Source organism: Rhinolophus hipposideros (genome assembly GCF_964194185.1).
Source record: "Rhinolophus hipposideros genome assembly, chromosome: 12".
In the NCBI taxonomy this organism is placed as follows: Eukaryota; Metazoa; Chordata; class Mammalia; order Chiroptera; family Rhinolophidae; genus Rhinolophus; species Rhinolophus hipposideros.
This window is the reverse complement of record NC_138058.1, coordinates 43,935,315-43,958,112: the sequence shown is the minus strand read 5'-3', so window position 1 is coordinate 43,958,112 and position 22,798 is coordinate 43,935,315. Positions and strand designations below refer to the sequence as shown.

At 37.8% G+C, this 22,798-nt stretch overlaps 1 protein-coding gene across 1 annotated transcript in view; it reads left to right on the top strand.

The window, feature by feature from the left end:
* PPP1R21 (protein phosphatase 1 regulatory subunit 21) overlaps window positions 1-22,798 on the top strand; it is a 59,203-nt gene that overhangs the window by 9,969 nt on the left and 26,436 nt on the right. Inside the window, exons 3-13 of the mRNA XM_081069158.1 lie at window positions 2,213-2,359; window positions 4,475-4,576; window positions 5,744-5,908; window positions 6,091-6,149; window positions 7,126-7,220; window positions 11,482-11,534; window positions 12,033-12,182; window positions 14,458-14,559; window positions 14,649-14,737; window positions 17,391-17,527; window positions 21,826-21,918. Of these exons, the coding sequence (XP_080925284.1) occupies window positions 2,213-2,359; window positions 4,475-4,576; window positions 5,744-5,908; window positions 6,091-6,149; window positions 7,126-7,220; window positions 11,482-11,534; window positions 12,033-12,182; window positions 14,458-14,559; window positions 14,649-14,737; window positions 17,391-17,527; window positions 21,826-21,918 (1,192 nt within the window). The remainder of the gene's footprint in view (window positions 1-2,212; window positions 2,360-4,474; window positions 4,577-5,743; window positions 5,909-6,090; window positions 6,150-7,125; window positions 7,221-11,481; window positions 11,535-12,032; window positions 12,183-14,457; window positions 14,560-14,648; window positions 14,738-17,390; window positions 17,528-21,825; window positions 21,919-22,798) is intronic.

Below are 22,798 nucleotides of genomic sequence, written 5' to 3'. Positions count from 1 at the left end.
CATTTGTACACTGCCGTTTTCTTCATGGCATTATCCCCATAAACTTGCACTAACATGTCCATGATTTCACTTCCACTCCTGCCAAGTTTAACAAGAAATTTAATGTTTGTTCCTTGCTCTAATTCAAGCTCAGACATTCTCGCGACGGCACACAAAAACACACAACAGCAATAATGAACGCCATTCAGCAAAACAACGCCAAACATCGACGCGAACACAGCTGTGAGACACTGACATACCAAAGTTATGAAACCTTACCGAGCTGTTTGTACAGTGCTGCTTTGTACAGTAAGCGCACAGTGGCAAGTTCGTGAACTTAATTGTCAGATCGTGTATGTCCTTGTACTTAGCTAGTGCTGGACCCTACACTAGAGAAACCTGTCTCTTGAGAGTGCTCCCGCCTCAGGTGCTGTTCCACAGACAGGGCTGAGATGGTTCAGGACACCTTACCTATACTTCTAAAGCTCTCTGTGCCCAAGCCAAGGTAATTAAAAATAAGCTTTATCGTCAGGATTTGTTAGTAAAGTTATTGTTCTGCCTAAATTTTTCAAGGAATGGTTGTTATCTCTTTTAATAATATTTAAAACCCATTCCTGGATAAAGTATTTCCTAGCTTGTCTTTGTAGCCCACTTGGGGCTGTTTTATACCCTCTTGCTGCTAGTTATGTTTGATGAACTGTGATAGTGGTGATGGTGACAGTTCTGTTTATTGAGCACTCACTGTGTGTCAGGCCTCCGGCTAAACACCTTCTATCCATGAGCTCAGTCTTCACAACAGTCCTTTCAGGGCAGATATCATCATCCCCATTGCAGAAACTAGGACTTACAGAGAGATTGGGACAGGTGTCTTCTGAAAGTAATGCTTGCTTAATGGAGTTGGAGCATTTGTTGACTTGTGATTAATCATAAGGATGTAAAGGAATTGCTTTTTGTTTTACTGGTGGTTGCAGTGGTCATTCTAATCACAGTAAGAACGACAATTTGCTGGTTTGCTCAATAGGAATGTTAGCATACTTTCTGTTATAGTCGCTTTTGGTTATATTGGGTTTGCCTCTTCAGGGAGTTGTTGGATACAGTAAGCATCCATTGATTTGAATTTCTTTAATTTGAAGTACATGATAATTTGGACATGCAGTGGGCCTAAGTTGACCACTGAACTTTAGGTAAAAATCAAGGGCTTACTAAACAAACAATAGGAAAGAAAAATGTTTTTCTACTTAATGGAAACATGTTATTCCATCCTTCTAGCCCTATTCTCGACATGCAAATAATGTCAGTAGATTGCACACCGGCCTATGGTTTTTAGGTTGTTGCTGCAATAGATTTCAATCACCTGTTTATTAAAACTTGACCTCTTCTTAGCTTTAAAGTGGTTTTTCAGTGGGCATAATAAAAGTATGGTTCTTTAAATATACAGTAGTATGTGACCATTTGTGTTTGGTTACCAGTGAACACAAAGTTGTCAGAACATCGTCAGTAAAACATAGTTAGAATGATATTTTTTAAAAAATACAGTGACAGTAAATATTTCCCTAGGCTCCTGCTTTCTTACTCCATTATGGTATAAATAGTACAGAATGGTCAGCAGAAGATACGTTGTTTAGATTTTAGATTTTGTTTCTATTTTCACTTAATTTTAAAGTGAATTGATGTAGAACAGGCGCTGAAAATATTCTTGTGTTAGGATAACAATGATTTTTAATCTTTGACAAATCAGAATAGTTTAAAGCTAAATTAAGTATACTGTTAAGACTTCATTTGGACTGACTTAAATTCAGGGAGGATTTATAGAAAAAAGTGAATACAAATTTATTTCTTCCCATTCTTGCACAGTCATCATCATTGACTGTGAGATTCTCTTTAAAAACACAAGTATGTGAAATTGTAGCTTCAGGCTTTGTGTCTCCTCTCTGCCAGACACATATATAACAACATTATATAACATGTAGTTGTGGATATTTAAGTTGATGACTATCTGTTACTTCAGTATGTATTTACTTTTTAGGTTTCAGTTTACTTGGTTTGGTCAAAAACTGATTTTGTCACAAAGCAGAGCTAAAAACGTAGGAACTGGAATGATAAACATGCAACTTGAGTTCCTTAAAGCAATAAGCTTTGATTATATTTTGGTGAAACAAAATAATTTTTTCCCCATTATTTTTAAACCTTCAGGGTAAATTATAAAGAATGGTCTGTTTTCACTTTGATGTAGGAACAACTGAAAATGAAGGATCAGTCATTGAGAAAACTACAGCAGGAAATGGACAGTCTGACATTTCGCAATCTGCAGCTTGCCAAGAGGGTAGAACTGCTTCAAGATGAACTGGCTCTAAGTGAACCCCGAGGCAAGAAAAACAAGGTAGGGTACAGGAAAGCCAGTGAGCATACTGTGTGGGTATGGTACAGACATCTGTAGGCCCTCCTGGTTGTAGCAGAGGGTCCCACCTCCAAATTCTGCAGTGTTTCATGATTATATCTGGGTACTGGGCCAAGAAAGCAGATATTTACTGTGAATATGTACCAAGTAGTAGAGGCATTTTCCTATGGATGTGAGTTTAAAATAAATTATTAGGAGCAAACAGGCACATATTTGATTTAGTGGCTGAGAAAATTTAAAGGGATATCTCACATTGATCACAGTTATAGCTATCTTTTAATTATATCAATTATTGATGTCTTTTAGTTATACCAAGTTGGGGTTAACTCAAGGTAGGGCAAGTAAAATGGGAAACACTGTAACAGTGTAACTGCTCCTACCACAGGCTTGTAATTTTGCTGTAGATCTTTTTTCTTAGTGTTTATTCTTATGAGCCCAATTTGGTATTCTTGTCCGAAGATATAAAAGTAAACTTTTCCCCTTATGGTTTATATAGTGAGATAAGATTCTTAGAGCTCTAACATGGATGATCTGGTACTTTTGAATATTCTGTGATTAAGAAGTTGCATCTTTTTTGACAATACTGGCTAGTGGTTAAATCTTTTAAGTTGGGTGTATATGTAGAACAGCACCCTCCCCACCTTAATGTGTAGACTTGAGACAGTAATAATAGAGTGGGAAAAGGGAAGAAGACCCACAGTAACTGTAGCAGCACACTATGGAGGGAAGAGCGCAGGCTTTGGAGGAAAGCCCGAGCTTGAATTCTTTGCCATTTATAGTTATATGACTTCAGGCAAGTTTTTTAACCTTGCAACCTCAGTTTTTCCATTAACAAAATGGGGATGCTACTGTCATTTTTGTTGTGATCACAGGATCATGTAGAAGTGCCTGGGACCGGATTTGCCTTATGATGGCCGACTGACATAATTATATGTTAGTACCTTTCTGTACACATTTCCTCTACATGGAAGATTTCTCTAGTGTAGTAATTTTCAAATGGGAACCAAGAGGGCAAAACATGTATGTATTAGAATTACTTGGAAAACTGTGTTAAAATACACATGCTCTGGAAGTTCTGAAAGACCCTTGGGGAAGGAATAGCTATCTGTACTGCAGACACGCTCCCAGGATTAGTGAGGTTTTCTTCCCGGCGCTGTTTTAGCAGAGGTTTGGGTATAACACTTCTGAATTCATGTTAATTAAAGCTTTCAAATTTGGAAGCACCAAGGACCCAGGTAGTGTCATTCAGCCGTGCTCCTTGTACTCCAAACAGGATGGATATTTAAATTTATATATATATATATATATATATATATAGCTAGTCCATTTTCAAAAGGCTTTCCAATTCCTGGTACACATTGGATCAGTAAGTGACTTCATTTGAAGTAAGGAGTGAGGACACAAGAAAGGCAGAGAAGGGTGGTGACTGATGTCTGAACACAGTTTCATTGTTAGGCTGTTCCTTGAATAATCTCAGTTCTTGTATTCCATGAAAACAAATGTTCATTATTGGCTCTTTTAAATAGTGCTATTCTTCTATGTAGAAAAGTTAATATTGGTAAAAAAATGCAAAAGGAAGGTATTTTTCATAATTTTTGAGCCTTTTCCTTCTGTTTATTCATAACGGCTTTATGTTTTTTTAAAATTAGAAATTTATGTGAACTTTGTATAAACTTATCTTTGTGAATGTTAAATAATTTATTACATTATCTTAGAGGAGTTTAATAACTCAGACTCGTGGAATTGCTAAAACTCATTTCTCAAACCAAAAGAATATTTATATCGCTAGATTTTTGGGTCTGCTCTGTCTTCCTACAGAACTACTCCTGAATTCATCTGCAAAAAACAGCGAGCCTTATCTATGTTTTTCTCTCTCTCTTTTTTAAGCTTTCCTGCCCATTGCAATATTTGCAGTTCCAACTTGTGTCACATAGGAAAAGTTAAATGATGGACTGTATACCTTTTGCAGTCCATTCTGAGAATGGTGAACACGTAGAAGGGACAACCTTCTACACAGGCAACCAGAGAATCTGTGTAGCTTAGGCTGTTTCTCTAAAGGATGAAAGTTATGCGGACATAACTTATTCTTTCCATCAGAAAAGTGGAGAATCTTCTTCTCAGTTGAGTCGAGAGCAGAAGAGCGTTTTTGATGAAGATCTGCAAAAGAAGATAGAAGAGAATGAGCGGTTGCACATACAAGTGAGGAGACCTTTCTGTTCTTCCATTTGAATTAAAAAATGGGTCGTATGATCTGGAAAAACCAATAGAATATAGAATGTTTGGTGTATGTATGGGTGTTTTGATGTCTCCTATGGTTACTAGGTATATATGTCACTATCATTCACTTCTTAAATGTCATTCATATATTAATATGGACGTGTGCTTTGAAGTACACATTTCTTTAGAGGACAGCAGTAACTTGATAACAATACAGAAATATGCTGTTCATTTTATTTAGGAAATGACTGCATGGATCATTTAGATAGGGGCTTACCAATAAGTAGTGTTTGCTTTTTAATTTATTACTGTTTAGTTGGTTTTTATGTGTCTGCCTATTAGTCTGTTAGGTCTGTACCCTGTAAGGTCTGTTAGGGTACAGACCACGTCGGTTGTATATGCCCGGCCCCAGAACAGGGTCTCACCCATGGCAGGTCCTCAAATATTTATGGCCTGCTGAATAATCAGTGTTTGCCTTCAAACGTTCAGCAGATTGTTAAGAGGCATCGTGTACTGTATCCAGCTATGCCTCCTGAAGTTTTTGTGAAATGGTGAACATAGTGAAACAGTGGAAAATAAATATGCATTACTTCTCAGTCTTTGAACATGTTAAAAAAAATGAACCTCTGACCTCAGTGCGTTTTGTGTGGTGTTCATAATTCTTAATTTGTATTGTATTCTCATTAAGGAAAAGAGTTTTGCCTGTTTTAGGAATAATATCTATTCAAATTTTGATTGTTTAATTATGGAAGTTAGCCAAGTAGAAAAGTTATACCCTAGTGAGTTGAATTATCTGTATGCCAGAAGTTGTTTGAAATAGAAATTCAGGAGACTAGAGGAGGCGGGTGTAGCCTTTGGAGTAGATCACCCATGTTCCAATCTCATTTTTACTATATTTTGGCTGTGAGACATTTGACAAGTTATGTAGCCCCTTTAAGCTCAGGCTCCCCATCCGTACAGAAGGGCTAACAATAGCACTATGTCTGACATACTTTGAGGATGCGATGAGGTCATGCCTTTGCAGGTTTTACATAGTGAGCCAGTGGAACCACATGGAAGTCGCTCAGTGAATAATCCTGGCTGTTGTTTTTCTCTTCATTTGTATATATTAGGATGTTGTAAGAAGAGAAAATGATCTTTTCTTTTCAGTTTTTTGAAGCCGATGAGCAGCACAAGCATGTGGAAGCAGAGCTGAGGAGTCGGCTGGCCACTCTGGAGACGGACGCGGCCCAGCACCAAGCTGTGGTCGATGGCCTGACCCGGAAGTACATGGAAACCATCGAGAAACTGCAGAACGACAAGGCCAAACTAGAAGTAAGCCCCACTGTTGGTGAGAGCACATTAAGAAGTAGTCAAGGCTTTTGTAAATCGTTTGTGCGCTTTATACAACACAAAAGTTAGTCAATTCAAGGTGAGACTGTTGCCTGCAATATCTCCTAAGTGTACTCTCCTCTACAGCCTGAGCCATCTGCTTTTCTTTCTCTTCTAAAATTCAGGTAAAATCTCAGACTCTAGAAAAGGAGGCCAAGGAATGTCGGCTTCGAACAGAAGAATGGTATGTGGAAACGTGAATTCCCAGGGGCCCTGAAATAAGAATCACAAGACCTGAGTTTGGTTTAGCACCTCCTGTGTCTTAATTTTCTCACATTTGAAATGAGATAGGAGTAGGTGTCTCCAGGGTCCTTTTCAGTTCTGTAATCTCTGGGGCCTTACGTATTCTTGGTAGAGTGACTCATGCATTAGTCTTCAGCCTGCAGATGTTTTGGACGGTGGCAGATAACGTTCCTGTACTAAGGATTAGATACTTTCTGTTTCAGACTATACTAAAAAGAGAGCCTTCTGGTAGTCCCAGGCAGGAAAACTGACTAATAATCACTGTGCTAACTTTTTAATGATCCATTTTGAATAAAATAGAGGTGATGTGATCTAATTTGGAGATATCTAAATCTGAAAATATTACATATTGATGGGTGGTAAAAGCATATATACTCCAACATTTATTTGATAAATGACAATATTTTAGGTTTTAATAGAATCAGTTAAGTAAGTTTCTTCAATTTAGTTGCTTTGGTAGAATTACATGAGTGGTTTAGATGTATACCTCATAATTGAATCAAAATCAGAAAAGTGATCAGATTTTGAGCTAAAGGAAAAGAAATGATATAATACTTCAAAAAGAACTTTACCATAATATTTGAACAAACATTTATGTTATAAAGAGAAGATTTATGATTTTGAAGTGACTCTTAGATTACTTTGTGCTTGGGGAAATAAACTCAAAATTGTACAAGATACTAAGACTGTGTGATAAATTCTTCCAAACTTCAGCATTATTGTACAGTAGTTCTAGGGGCTTTAAAATCAAGGCTTAGTATTTTTATCTTCATCTTTTAATAACTGTCTACTACCAAGAGTATCCCAGATGTCCGGCACAGTTCTCTCAAAGCCTAATACTAGCTGTTGAGGTAACAAGCAAATGAGGATCCATTGTCTGATTGGTGATAATGTGGTTTTGTATTTTTTTCTTTCAGTCAATTACAGTTAAAGAATCTTCATGAAGATTTGTCAGGTAGATTAGAGGAATCCTTATCAATCATCAATGAAAAAGTACCTTTTAATGATACAAGTAGGTATTATGTACAACTTTTCATTATTTGCAACTTTGAACCTCTCTGTGGTAGCCAACTAATTAAAATAATCTCTAAGCTATTTGGCAAAAAAAACTTCATTGGCCCAACAGAAGGTTGCTTTCTTTTGTTCTTTTGATCAGCTCTGGCCCTCATGTTTCATAGGGAGATTTTGAATTTTTTTGTTCCTTTTCTTTTTTTCTTTTGCTTTCTCTTTTTTCTTTTCTATAGGGAGATTTTAAATTTTCATATAACTACTTTATACTCTAAAGCCAACCTTCTTGTATAAAGCCCAAATCCACATTTTTTTATTGTGTGTATTTAGCATATCCCAAGGTGAAAACCAACCTACACATAAAGTGCCCGAAAATTTGTACAAGGGACATTGTTTTTCATGGTGCAAGGGAGTGGGGATGGGAGGTAGACCTTCTCAGCCTGGTATCTGCTGCCGCTTGGACAATCCCCAGTGATAGAGAGGGAGCTGACTCAGTTAAGTCCTGCTTCCTGTTCCTTCAGGAAATGGGCTGGTAATTTACACAGCCAAGAGCAACAAAACGAACTTTAAAAAAAAAATCAACGTACATGCATAGTAGTGCCAGTTTTGTAAGCTTTAGATAAGAATGAAATTAGAACCTTGAAAACAAAGAAAATGTTTAATTGTTTAATTTTGAAACTTAAATTCAAGTAAGTATACATTTCCTTTTTTATAATCACATGATTGAAATTAATTAATTTTTTTTTTTTTTTTACTTCCCCTAAATTTCTCTTAGGGAAGTCCTAAAAAAAAGAGTAAAGTCACCAAAGAAAAACAGCAGTTTGATCTAACACTAAAATCAGCATATGTCATTATTTTATCAAAAACCTAAATTCCTCTGAAAAGGAACACCTGTTTCTAATTTCTACATTAATGTAAATAGCAGTAGCGAACTTTGATCCACAAGACGTGAAACCTTGGCATTTCATTTACTGTTTAATTTTTATATCAATTAGTCATTAGGTTCTAACAATTTCCTTCTGAATCTTATTTGGGTTTATCCTTTTCCAGTACTAGTTGTCACCCTGTTTTACTTTAGATCCTTATGTCATTGTTTTAGTTCCACTATATTTAGAGACCATTTGCTGAGTGCCCAGATGGGTAGGGAGCATAAGGGATGCAAAAAATTATAATATAAAAATCTGTACCATCAAGGGATTTATAGTCTAGTAGGGGAGACATAATATATAAAAATACCTAAAATATGAGCTAAACTATTCTATAGAGAACCTCTTGGGCTATCTGAGGAAGGGCAGGACGGTAGGTGGGGCTGTTTGGGGAAGCCTTTTGGAATAAGTGTGCTTTGAGCTGGGCCTGGATACATGCGTAGATTTTGTTGGGCGGAGATGAGGGAGCATAAGCCAAGGAATTGTGTGGAGTGTGGTACGTGGGACAAAAGGTGCTGTTGTGGCCTGTTGAGCAGTAATTAGTAAAGTAGTAACAGGAGGCTAAAGTGGGTGGGAAATGGAGGGCAACGACTGGTAAGTTCTAAAAGGGTGGGTGGGACCGGACCCAGATTTCTGGGTAAAGGGACTTAATTCACAAGCAGTGGGGATTGTTGGAGAAACTTTCTTTTCTTCCCTTTTCTCCCCCTCACCCCCCAAATTCGGTTCAAGCCATTGTCTCTCAGTCTAATTGTGTAGGACACAGCTCCCTGGCCCATGCTGGTATTATGAGCCTTGCGCTCACGGCAGCACATGGTAGCCCACAGCAGCACAGCAGCCTGTAGCAGCACACAGTAGCCCACGCTGGCTGCCGGCCACTCATGCTGACCACGGGGCGCTCCTCCCCACGGCAGCTCACTCCAGCCTCCTACTGCTGCTCATGGCAGCGCAGCTCCAGGGAGAGCCGTTGCTCACAACCTTAGCTGTAGAGGGTGCAGCTCATTGGCCCATGTGGGAATCGAACCAGCGACCTCGGCGTTAGGAGCTCGGCACTCCAACCACCTGAGCCACCAGGCTGGCCCGAAACTTGTGATCCGGGGAATGTCATGATGAGATTTGTGTACTCACAAAGTTAATCTGGCAAGAATGTAGACTACCCTAGAATGGGGACAGGGGACCCAGACTATTGTGTGATAGTCCTGATGTGATGTTATAGAGGCCTGAGTCAGGGAGATGCAAGGAGGCAAGGGAGAGGGAGGAGGCATTAGGTGGAAGGTGGTGGTGCAGCTGACAGAAATCAGGAGGCAGATGAAGAGCAGGTTTATGGGAAAGATGATGAGGTAGCTTTGTTGTTTAATATTCCAACAGATAGATGGGTGTATATCTACTATCTATTGGTGTGTGCATTTGTAGATAAAAACCGAGACCTCCGAACAGAAAATGTTGTTGGCACTCAGGATGGATGATGCTTGCTGTTGGGATGGTGGGAATGAGGGGTCCAAAGTGCAGACGCCTGTGCAGGGTGCTTGGAGAGTTCTCCCTCGCACTGATCAGGAAGAGGAGGGGCCGAGGGGGAGAGGGGCCAGGAAAGGAGGTGAGACAGAAGCCGGAAAAGCGAGTCTTTTACCTGGTGGTGCTGGTCACTTCTACCCATTGCTGGGGAGAGGTCAGAGAGGCCAACGACAGGAAAGGCAGCTGGCTTCGGTGACTTTGAGAGGACTAGTGTCACTTTTGAGAGAAGTGCTTCCGGGCAGGATAGGAGTGGGTACCAGGTTGCTAGCACAGGGTCGGGAGGGGAGTGGATGCTCAGGAAACAGGCAGAGGCATGCTGTGTTTTGAGCAATGGGGGTGAAGGAAATGGGAAAAGATGATGAGAGCTCAACACTGTAACAGAGTCAAAGAAAAGGTTGTGTACGAGGTAGCTGAGGGTAAAGAATTAAGAATGAGTTAAGGATGATGGGTGAGAATGGAGAATTAAGTATAAGTAGAGAATTAAGTATGAGAATTAAGTATGATATAAGGAAAAGTCACAGCAGAGATAGAGTTAAACAAGCTGCAACAAATGCTTTTTTTTCCTAATGAAGTGATCTTGAAGATGTAAGAAGGAGGGGATTATTGAAGGACTAGGCCCTGAGGGGGTCAGAAGGAGCTTTTGCTAGAGGCTAAGAGGAAAGTTAGCTGAGCAGAGAATATGTGAAGCCATAGGCTCTGAGATGGGGGATGGGGAGTGTAAGAACCCCTTGTGATTTGACTCGGATCATCTTGTATTGTAGGGGAAGGCCAACCCACCCATGGGGGCGGGGGAGGAGAGGAGGGAATAATATTAGGGACTTAAAATGGAAGAAGTTTGGAATAGAAACCATGGGAAGTATGATGGGGACGTAGCAATGAAATCATGGATTGCTAGTAATGTTGAAGCTTCCCTCAAGTTAGGTAGAATATATTATTGTGGACCCTGATCTGGTTTTGTGTTAGCAAGAGCATTGTTGAAAATGATAGACCAGGCTGGGGAGGAAAACAAGCAAGGCTCAAAGAGGACTTGATTGGGAAACAGAGGCTGTGGTTGTGGATGGGAGAGCAAACCAATTTAATAGAAATAGGGACATAAGAGAGAATTGAATGAGAGTGGCATGGAGGATGCCAAATCCTAATCATATTTGGCACTGGGGTCATTCTGACTGACTGTATAGACAGAGGAGGGAAGGTTTGAGTGGCTGAAATGGTGTACAGGGATTAGTAGAAATGAAGGTCATTAACATGCGAAGTCAAAGGACTGTGAGGCCAGGTGCTGGGAAGCTGTCAGATGACAGACTCTGGAGTAGAGAGGATTGTAAGAAAGATATGGAAACCAACCCAGAAAATGTAGGATCGAATCATTAGGATCAGCAGTAGCAGACAATGACAGATTTTCAAATATTACAGTGTCATGAAAACTAGTATTTTTGGATGATTATAGAAATAGATGCGGCAGCTGTGTGCAGGGTATTTTAGAAGAGAGAATGACTGAAGATAACATAAACATCATGAGACTTTCTAAGTAATCTTGATAGGCCCCAAATAAGTTTTTGAAATGATTTCTTAGAAACAGAAACACAAGGTTTTTGTTCTTTTAATTTATTTTATCCTAAAGGTAAAAAAAAAATCAGAAATATTACTTTATCTGAAAAACAACCAATTCTATGTAAATTCCATTATTCTCCTATACTGTAATTGTGGCTTTGATCATTTTAAATTCTTATGTAAAGCCGATTTTGCTGCAGATCGTTCATTATGTTGCAATTAAGCTGTTTTTCTATAAATGTAAAATGAGAGATTTAATGTATATCCATTTTTGTTTTGTAGAATATAGTCAGTATAACGCTCTGAATGTTCCACTGCATAACAGGAGACATCAGGTAAAGACGAAGTCCATGTGGTTTTGTTCTTGGCCATGTGCGTGTCAAGCTTTCCAGAAACTGGCATTAGTTGTTTGGGCCTCTGTTTAGTGCACTAAACCATTTTGTTTAACTTTTTCTTTAGTTTCTCATACATTTTTTTAAAAGTGTGTAACTTGCTATTTATTGAATTACTAAAAAGTGTAGATTTTTGCTCTCTTGTCTGATAACATTAGAACTGAATTATGGGATGCACTGATTTTGTGAGCCATACTTTCCTTTTAGGTTATTGGACCTTGTATTTAAACTGTCTCGGTTAAGTGGAGGAGGTGTATTTGCCCAAACTGGTGGCTTTCTAACTTATTTAGATGGGAATGTTAAAATCCAATTAGGAATAAAGTTAAATTAAGGAATAATTATACTAGAATTCAAATGTTTTCTCCAAAAGCAAGCTTAATAAAATAGTGTGAGAATAATAATCTAACAGTTATCATTAACTGTATGTATTTCACTTTAAAGTTGAAAATGCGGGACATAGCTGGGCAGGCCCTGGCTTTTGTTCAAGATCTTGTGACGGCTCTTCTGAACTTTCACACCTATACAGAGCAGAGGATTCAGATTTTTCCTGTTGATTCTGCCATCGACACTATCTCTCCGTTGAATCAAAAGGTAAACTTAACTCAAGATAACCTTTTGTCTACTTTGAATAAGTAGGAGACATGCTATCTATTTTCAGACCACTTCTGTGTGTCCATCAAATACTATGTAGGACATGGAAAAAAAATTAGGTCGTAGTCTTTACCTTTAAGATAAATGGCAATCATACAGATTCTTAAGAAGTTAAATATTAAGGGAGTTGCTAAAAGACCTTATTATGAGTGAGTGGTATGGCCAGTAAGCGATATGAGGTCATCAAGGAGGGGAGATTGCTGTCAGTGGTAGTGTCTGGGAAAGTCTCTGGCAATTTAAATGGACTTTGAAAAATGAGGAGAGAAATGGGATACGTATTTCTGCCCCAGAAGAAGGAAAGACATGAGTAGGGAAAATCATGGAATAGGAAAGCACAGGGAGTATGCGTGTAGACACATACTATCACTTCTGCCATATTGTACTGGTTACACAGACCAACCTGGACAATGCACGAGGGTACTGCAAAAAGCCACAGATAGCAGGAGGTAGAGATCATCGGGGCCATATTAAGTGGCTCCCACAGGGAAGAAACTGAGGGATCTTGTGTTGTCAGTGTCTCATAATGGGACAGTCTGAAATGAGTCATGCCATTCTTCCTACTTACCAGATTCTTTTTCCCAGCTTGTTTTTGTGCATCACGCAGTATTTCTAAGGTTTGAATAGTGTCTGTGTTCAGAGATCCCCTAAGTGCCATTTATATTAGTATAGCAAAGACTTGGTCTCTGGAGTCAAGACTTTTGGGGTCCCAGCCAGGTCCCTTTGTGCAGTTTATTTAACCTCTATGTGCTTTGGTTTCCACATCTTTAAAACGAGAGATGAGAATACCTACCTCACAGATGTGTATGTATGAAGATTAAATGAGATAATCCATGTAAAACACTAATAATGGCACTTAAATGTTAGCTCTCATCATCATTTGCCTTACACATAAGAAGCTTTAGTAGTTGCTTGGTTTTATTCAGTTTTTGTATGACTTCACAACTACTGAAATTCATAAAAATTAAAATTTGTGTCTTTGAAATGCTCTTTAATATCACTGTAGGGAAAAAGCTATTAGAAGACCTGTGTAGGGAAAACAGTACTGCAACATTTCAACATAATTGTATTTTTTGTATACTTAGTGTAATATCAAAAACTGTTTTCTACTCAATACTGGTTCTTTGTCCATTATTTGAATTGTATTTTAGCCTGTTGCCATATTATGCCCACAGGGTGAGAATCAAATATGTTAATCTTAACTAATCTGAAACACTTCATTACTTTGAAAAACACGTATTTCTCAGTGTTTTATGTTTGATGCTTTGGCCTATGGAAAGCCCTACGCGATTTTTCTACTAAGTCTATAATATTGAAGGAGACTCAGAAGCCATTTGTTAAAAGATGATCAGGGTTTAGACTTGTTCATAGGATCATAAAGTAAATGTTTACACCTGTAAACTTAGAATTCATCTTATTTTACAGCTCTAAAGATCAAAGCGCAGAGAGATTAAGTGAATTGCCTAGGACCATATGTTTGACTGGTTTGCAGTGGGGCCAACCGAATCACATTTATTCAGAATGAGACCTTATATTTCTATATGGAGAAATCAAAATGTGAGCCATTAAACCATACTTAGATAATTGAAATATTTCATAAGTGAAAATTTCTTCAAAATTGTCTAGCTGCCTGTAGGGTCTTTTTCTAAATCTATTCTTCATACTGAATTAGTCCCTTATAAATATTAAAGGGAATATTATTCATAGTCCCAATTATGAATGCTTTTATATCATCTTTTTGATAATTACATTCCTGGAATTTGTTAACCTTGAACATTGTATACAGTAAAAATATAAAGCTGTCCTCAATAGACTTGCTTTTAAAAAATGAGGTACACAATAGAAAAATCTGGCATACAGTTTTGATTTTTCAAATCTTTTATTTTTATTTATTTATTAATTAACTGGAACCCCTATGGACAAGCAGGTATTTGGGGAAGAAGATCTGTTGGTGCTGGATTGTAATCTCCTCCCCATTTCCTTCCTTGCCTGCTTGTTAACCATGTCACCCTTCTCCTAGTTCCTAGGTTTGAAATTGAATGGGGACTTGGGGATGGTATCTGGGACTGTTAGAGGGGAGCATCTCTGTATAAAAGCCAAATTTCCTCAAAGCAGTTTCTAAAAGAATTGAGGTTCATAAAACTCAGTCCATTTACAAATGTGTTAATACTTGTTATATTCCAGTGATTTAACTCTCAGTTTCTTTCCTTCTATTTAGTTCTCACAATACCTTCATGAAAATGCATCCTATGTCCGCCCTCTTGAGGAAGGAATGCTTCATGTATTTGAAAGTATTACTGAGGATACTGTGACTGTCCTGGTAATTGTCTTCTGTTTTACTTCTCTGGAAGTGGGAGCTCCTCTTTGTCAAATAACACTGTTAACCTTGAAATTGTTTTTCTTTTCCAGGAGACAACTGTGAAATTGAAAACTTTCTCAGAGCATTTAAACTCTTACATATGTTTTCTTAGGAAGATTCTTCCTTATCAGTTAAAAAGGTACTTACCCCTTGAGGCCAGGGAGCTTGGGGAATTGTGGGTGGGGTGTTACCTGACCTGTGATGGAGTTAATAAAATAGTGACTCGTGCCTCTTGTCATCTGTCTGACCTTTCTGTACCACAAGCAATTTGGTCTTCTATGAAAACGGAAAACTGTGGCTTAAGCAGCAAGCATAAACTTATATTTAAGAAAATTGAATTGTAGTCCATCAGCTAGGTTGTTTTTAATTCTGTACTGTCCTTCCTACTATAAATACATAATGCTATATGAATCAGTATTTTTGGTGATTGTGAATGACACCTTTATTTAAAGAAATATTTCAATTTTGCATATTATCCTTTGGCAGTAAGCATCTAGGTGGGGGTTATTACTGTAGTTAACTTCTACATTTGGGTCTGTAATCTTTAGGTTTCTTTGAAATGGTATATTCTTATTTTTATAGTTAGTCACTTATTTAAGTTGTAAACTAAAAAGCTTATCTACTTCAGCCCTCACAGGATATGTCATTTAGTAACCTTAAGTATTCCATTTTAAATATTTCTGGAAAGGCAAGAGAAAATAATTTATGTAACTGGAAATTCGATAATACTGCTTGAAAGTTTTGATACTTTTCGTCTAAAACAACCAAGACTCAGAATTCTTCTAAATCTTTTTAGCCTGAGATTTAGCCTTTAAAAAACATCAGAGAATAATATAACTGGGACATAAGAGAAATAAGAACCTATATGTATTATAGTAATTGCAAAATAAGGTTTAGAAAATATATAAATGAGTTACTTACAGATACTGAAAATATATAAGTAATTATAATTTGTAAGTCCTTATGTAATTAAAGTAGTAGGTTTTAAGTTTTCAAAAATAGAAAATTTCATTATTAAAAAAATTTAATATGTGTATGATTTCCTAATTCTAACCCAATAAGGTATTTCATTAACTGAATTCTATGATTTGTGCATATGACAGAATTTTAGGAATCAGGGAATTGATTTAAATTAATAATTATGAATTATAGTTTCTTTCAGATTCTTAACGTTATGTTTTAATATAATTAAAGTTTTGTTTGAAAATTGACTCTAGAAGTTTAAATAACACTAAATTGAATATACCTTATTGATTTGGCTTATGTTTAAGAAGAATCTGTCTAAGAACCATTGCATAGTGGTATTTATACTTGAAACAGTTATATATTTTTATTTTACCTTTATTTTTTCATTATTACATTTTTTAAAACACTGGATAAGTCCTTTCTTGATCTTTCTTGATTTCTGTTCTGGAATGTTCTGTCTCATATGCTTTCAGCCCTACCTCATCAGGTATTCATGTTTTTAGGCAGTTTTTTGGTCATTGGTTTAAATACCACTTTAATTGACAAGATGACACGTTCTTTAGTGGTATATGGGCTTAGTATTGAATGAAGCTGTATGCTGTAAGTAAAAGTAGAAGATGAGAATTGGCAAGGTCAAGGAAATGGATATGATTACCATTCCTGTGCCAATAAATTCTCTAGCTGTGTGTAAAAAGTATTTTACTTGATTACCTGTATATTTTTATAAACAGTTTTAGAGTCCACGTTTTTTTTTAACCTTATGATTGTTTTCCACAGTAATAATATAAAATTGAAAGTGACATGTTTTTTATGAATGTTAACCATTTACTGTTATTTTTGATTCTGTAGATTGTTTTTTCCAATCTGCGGCTTTTACAACTTAATATACTAAAAAGAGTTCTTAATGATTCTTCTCTCTGCTATTTCCTATTCTCTTTAGAAATTTAGTTCGTGAAATATTTTTCTCCTGAAAGTATTCTTATGGGAAACATTTTTGTGCTGCTCTTAGGATGAAAAATAATTGACCCCTGCCTTTATTTTTTCCCCATTTAATCCTTTGTTTCTCCAGAGGATTTGCAGCATATCAAATCCTCTGTACATATTATGGTATAAAGAAATGGAACCTTACATGGTGTGATCGAAAAATATGGTGAATATTTAAATTTAAAAAAATGTATTATAGTAAAAGACACATTGCCATTAATCCCTCTCAAAATACTTCCCCTTGTTTCGAACACACTTATCCCACATCCTTCTTGCTACTTTCTGAAGCAGTTCTAGAAGTCCTCTTTTATGTCTTCAGTTGAGCTGTTGTGGCTGCCTTGATGTCTTGAATCAATTCAAAACGTTTTCCTTGTCATTTTGACTTTGGGGAAGAGCCAGAAGTCGTATGATGCCAGATCTGGTGAATAAGATGGATGAGGACACACGGTAATGTTTTTATTTGACAGAAATTGCTGCATACCAAAAGCGATGTGTGATATAGAGCATTGTCGTGATGCTGGATGACATAAAGACACTCACGAAAGAGGACTTTCAGAACTACTTCAGAAAGTGGCAAGAATGATGAGATAAGTGTGTTTGAAACAAGGGGGTGTATTTTGAGGGGGATTAGTGGTAATGTGTCTTTGGCTGTAATAAGTTTTTAAAAAAATTTTATTCACCGTAATTTTTGATCACACTTCATATAAAAGATAAATTTTATTTTTTTAAACTTTGTAAAGTTGCTCTCTGGATATATAATTGGTTGAGAATTTAGATGGTTTCTTATAGCTAATTGAAAATCATTCAGGGTGCTCACTTTTAAAATATCTGCCCATTCCTAGTTTAGAAGAAGAATGTGAATCTCCTCTTTGTACATCTGCGTTAAGAGCCAGGAATCTAGAGCTGTCTCAGGACATGAAAAAGATGACAGCTGTGTTTGAGAAGCTGCAGACTTACGTTGGCCTTCTCGCCTTGCCAAGTAAGTAAGTGTGTGTGTGTGTGTGTGTGTGTGGTTCATGGTTCAGAAGAGCTTAGAGTATCAGAAGCTAGAGAAAGGAGATGGTTTAGCGTGATTGTGTGAGAAGAGCCTAGGATCCAGGGTCAGAAGAACTCAAATTCAAATCCTCCAGCTTGGTACACATTTATGAACTTGGGTAAATCACCTTACTTTTCTGCGCCTGTTTTCCCATTCATAAAAAGAAGTAAATGTGATTACTAAGTTAAATTAACAATGGACAATATCAGGCAATATCAGGTATTCTAGATACAACTCCCTTATCAAGACATGCATTAAATAATAATTCCCTTTTTTTCCTTCCTCTTTTGAAATGTAGATGGACAAAGCAAAAGAATTTAATAGTAACTTTCCAACAAATAGCATATGGGGGGTTTAGTACTAAAAATGCCATTTGTTTCTCAAGAGTATTTCAGGTAATTGAATGGACCTCAGTTTAAACGATGTTTTTAAAAATACTGTGATTTTCCTGGTGCTGTGATTTGTTTGTTTTTTGTAAAAATTTAAATTTCATATAATTTACATACCATACCACTTAACCCCTTTAAAATGTACAGTTTCTAGGATATTCACAGATTTGTACACCATCACTACAGTCAAGATTTTCATCACTTCAAGAATGAACCCTGTATTCTTTAGCTGTCGCCCTCTTATTTCTCCTTTTTGCCCCTCCTCAGTACTAAGCAATAACTAATCAACTTTCTGTTGATAGATTTGCCTATTACAAACATTTTATATAAATGGAATTATAATATGTGGTCTTCTGTGATTGCCTTCTTTCACTTAGCATAATGTTTTCAAGATTCATCCAAATTGTAGCATGTATCAGTATTTCATTCCTCTTTATTGTAGAATAATATTTCATCATATGGCTACATCACATTATTTACCCATCAGCGGATGGATATTTGCATTGTTTCCACCTTGCGGCTCTTATGAATAATGATGCTATAGATAGTTGTGAGCAAGTTTTTGAGTGGACATATCTTTTCACTTCTCTTGAGTATATAGCTAGGAGTGGAATTGCTGGGTCATATGGTAACTCTGTGTTTAACTATTAACTACCAGACTTTTCCAAGATGGCTGCACCATTTACATTCCTACCAGCAGTGTATGATTTCTCCACATCCTCTGATTTCTCCACATCCTTACCAACACTTGTTATTATCTGACTTATTTTAGCCATCCAGTGTTATCTGGTTTTTTGAAGTGGTATCTCATTGTGGTTTTGATTTGCGTTTCCCTCATATCTAATGATATCAAGCATCTTTTCATGTCCTTATTTACCATTTGTTTTTATTCTTTGGAGACATGTCTATTCAAATCTTTCTCCATTATTTTCAGGTGGGTTATTGGTCTTTTTATTATTGAGTCGTAAGAGTTCTTTATGTATTCTAGATACAAATCCCTTATCAGATACATGATTTGCAATATTCCATTTTGTGGATTATTTTTTCATTTTCTTGATGGTGTCCTTTGAAGCACAAAAGTTTAATTTTAATGAAGTCCAATTTATGTATCTTTTGTTGCTTATTCTTTTGGTGTAATATATAAGAATCCACTGTCAAATCTGAGGTCATGAAGACTTAACCCCCATGTTTTCTTCAGAGTTTTATAGTTTTAGATCTTACATTTAGGTCTTTGAGCCATTTAGAGTTAATTTTTGTATATAATGTGAGGTAAGGGTCCAGCTTGTCTTTTGCATGTGGCTGTCCAGCAGTCTCAGCACCATTCATTAAAGAGACTATCCTCTCCCTATGGAATGGTCTCAACACCCGTGGTAAGACTCAGTTTACCATAGATGTATGGATTTATTTCTGGTCTCTTCCATTGGTCTGTGTGTCTATTCTATGCCAGTACCACACTGTATTGATGACTGTTGCTTTGTAATAAGTTTGGAGATCAGGAATTGAGAGTAGTCCTACTTAGTTCTTTTTCAAGATTGTTTTTGGTGTTTGTGGGTCTCTTGTAATTCCATATGAATTTTAGAATCAGTTTGTCAGTTTCTACAAAGAAGTCAGCTAGGATTCTGATGGGAATTGCACCGAATCTATGGATCACTTTGGGGAGTTTTGTGGGTTGCATTGTGTCTCCCCATAAGATACGTGAAGTTCTGACCCCTAGTACCTGTGTGTGTGACATTATTTGGAAATAGGATCTCTACAGATGTAATCAAGTTAAGGTGAGGTCTTACTGGCTTAGGGAGAGCTCTACCAGTCCAACGGCTGGTATCCTTATAAGGAGAGATTTGAAGACAGATAGAGACCCCGGGGAGAAAGCCACATGAAGACAGAAGCAGGAATTGGAGTTACGTTGCCACAAGCCAAGGAACATGTGGGGCCAACAGAAGCTGGAAGAGACCAGGAATGATTCCTCTCCGGAGTCTTCGGAGGGAGTATAGCCCTGTCATCACCTTGATTTCAGACTTCTGGCCTCCTGGGCTGTGAGAATAAATAAATTTCTGTTGTTTTAAGCCACTCCGTTTATGGAACTTGGTTACAGCAGCCCTGGGAAACTAATATGGGGAGTATTGCCATCTTAATAATGTTAAGTTTTTGATCCATGAATATGGTGTATTTTTCATCTATGTAGGTTTTTAAGTTTTTAAACATTACTTTGTGGTTTTCAGAGTATAAGTTTTCTACCTTGATGTTGCTTCTCAGTGAGTTCAGCCTTAGGCATGCACACAGTTACCCTGGGATGACAGTGGTTTTGATAGGGCTCTCTTTCATTTGTCTCCTTTCCTAATCAAACCAAGTTTTAAGCTCTGGTAATTGTTGGTTGATGGTTGTCTTGTTTTCAACAATGCATTGGTGGCAAAACTTGCACCACAGATTGATGCAGTTACATTTAGGCCCCTTTATAGGTATAGTTAGTTTTGGACTTAGCATATACCTAGCAGGTATAGTTTTTGAGATCAGTGTTTGAGATTTATTCTGACCCCAGGAGGGCTCTTCTTAACTGTTGCTTTCTCTGGTTCTCTCTGGTAAACCAACCAACCTACTGTTTACCTTATATTGTTAATGAATCTACCAATTTCCTTTTACTTGCTTTCACTACAAGCTCCATCAGTTTTTACAGCACCCTTAGGCTTGAACTTCTCCACTCTGTTGCAAATTAAGTCAATTCCTTTTGAAAGAGATTCAGAGCTTTCTCTTTTAAGGCCTGCTTCCTACTTGGGCTAAATCTCTGAGCTGTGCATGGTTCTGTGCCGGGGTTCCGGACAGTGATCTACTTTTCTCAGAGTGGCACCCCTGCATTAGTAGCAGAGCACTTATGGAGGGGTAGGACAGCAGCCCATGTCTTCTTGGCTTGCAGCGTGGAACTCCCGTCGATGAGCTGGGACATGGGAGCCCAGGGCCCCAGATTCTTAGCAGCACTGTGCCCAGGTAGAGCCTCCATCTCAGGAGTTGGGGCTGGGCGAGGGAAGGGAACCCTTACCTCTCAGGGCGAGGGAAGGGAACCCTTACCTCTCAGGGCGAGGGAAGGGAACCCTTATCTCTCAGTCATGCTTTCCCAGAACTTAACCTCAGCAACAGGTACATGGAGGCAAGATGAGAAATGCAGCCCTCCAGCTGGGAGTTAGGGGAGGGAGAGGCCTGTGGTCTTGGCGGTGCCAGTCTGGAATGGGATTTCTAGCTTATGAGCTGGTGGGGGACAGGAGGGAGTGGGTCAAATACCACAGACACTCTCTGTTCTTACCAAATTGTGCAGATTTTTCTTGAGTGCTTCCTCATTTGCTGTATGTTCTTAGGACCACTGCGAAAGTTTTAAATGGTTGTTTTTAAATAATTTTCACTAGTTGTGCTGGAGAGCAGATCTGTGCAGCTGCTCCTGCTGACGTGCCAGAAGTAGAACTCTGTGATGTTTGAATAATACTGTTTTTAGTGATGTTTATCAAAAAATAATGTGCAGGGGAAGAATAAAATGAGAAATGTGTTATATAGTAACAAGGTGAAAATTCACAACGTCATTCGTTTCCAAAAGAACCACAAAAAATATAATCCTGCCAAACAATTTAATTTTGATTCTTACCCATTAAAAATATTTGTGGACATAGGGGATGTATATCAGTTAGATGTGACTATATTTATCACGGTTAAATCTGAATGTGTGTGCAGTGATTTTAAGAGCCATTATTTTCAACGTATCACAAGTGGTCTTCATTCTCTTCCCAAAAGAAGAGGGAGATGGTGGGCTGTCAGTTTTTCAGATGAAATCTTCTGGGAAAATGCTTAGGTTTGTGACTTTGGTTTTCCTAGGTACGGAGCCAGATGGACTCCTTCGGACAAACTACAGTTCCGTTTTAACAAATGTTGGTGCTGCTCTGCATGGATTTCATGATGTCATGAAAGGTAAGCGTAAATCCTTCATTCCCCTTTGTCAGATCTGTCTGAATGAGATTTAAACAAATACGGCCAAGGCTATTAGACCTCAGGTAAAGGCTTAGTAGCACTTGGCTTATGTTGATGTGCGCAGCTCGCTGCCTTCTGCGTTTCCCATCTGCTCCATTTCCGAAGGTAAACCAAGTGCTGAAGAGAAACCCATATGCGCAGTACGCTAGCCAAAGTTACAGTACACTGACTTAGGGCAGGTGTGTGAGTTTTAGCAAACCATACGTGCTATTCAGAGGCATTTAGCAAAATACATGGCACTTGTTAGAGCCCAAGCGTGAAGGAATTGAGGAAACCAAGGTTCAAAGTTCCCATAAAAATGCACTAACTTGCCACCAACCTATGTATTTTTATGTGTAAAGCGACTGTTTTAAGTCCTGTTCAGTAGAACTTTAAGAAATGAAAGTCTGTTTTTCAGCTTTGGACAGTTTTCGGTTGCATGTGTGCTTCTAAGACTGTGATCTACCGAAGGGCGTTTCCTATGCTTCTGAGCATGTGATTCTGAGTCCTGAAAATTTCTAATCTGTAGCTCTGCATAGCTACAGGGTTTTCTTCTTTCTTTTCATTTTGAAGATTGTTGGGGTAGGGGAAGGAGGAGAGGGCGGGAGCAATTATTAAGGACTATTGAAAATAGCCCAGGTTCCTAGATTATTTATTCATTGTGGTATTTAGTTAACAGTTAGTGACCAATTACTAGTTTCACAGAAAATAATTTTTAAAATCTGAGAAAACTGTATTTGGTAGCGTGTATAAGTTGGGTACCTTTGGGGTCCTTCTATAGATGGACACTGGGAATCATTCTCATTTCCAGCGGTGTTACCCAGCACCATCTTACGATTCA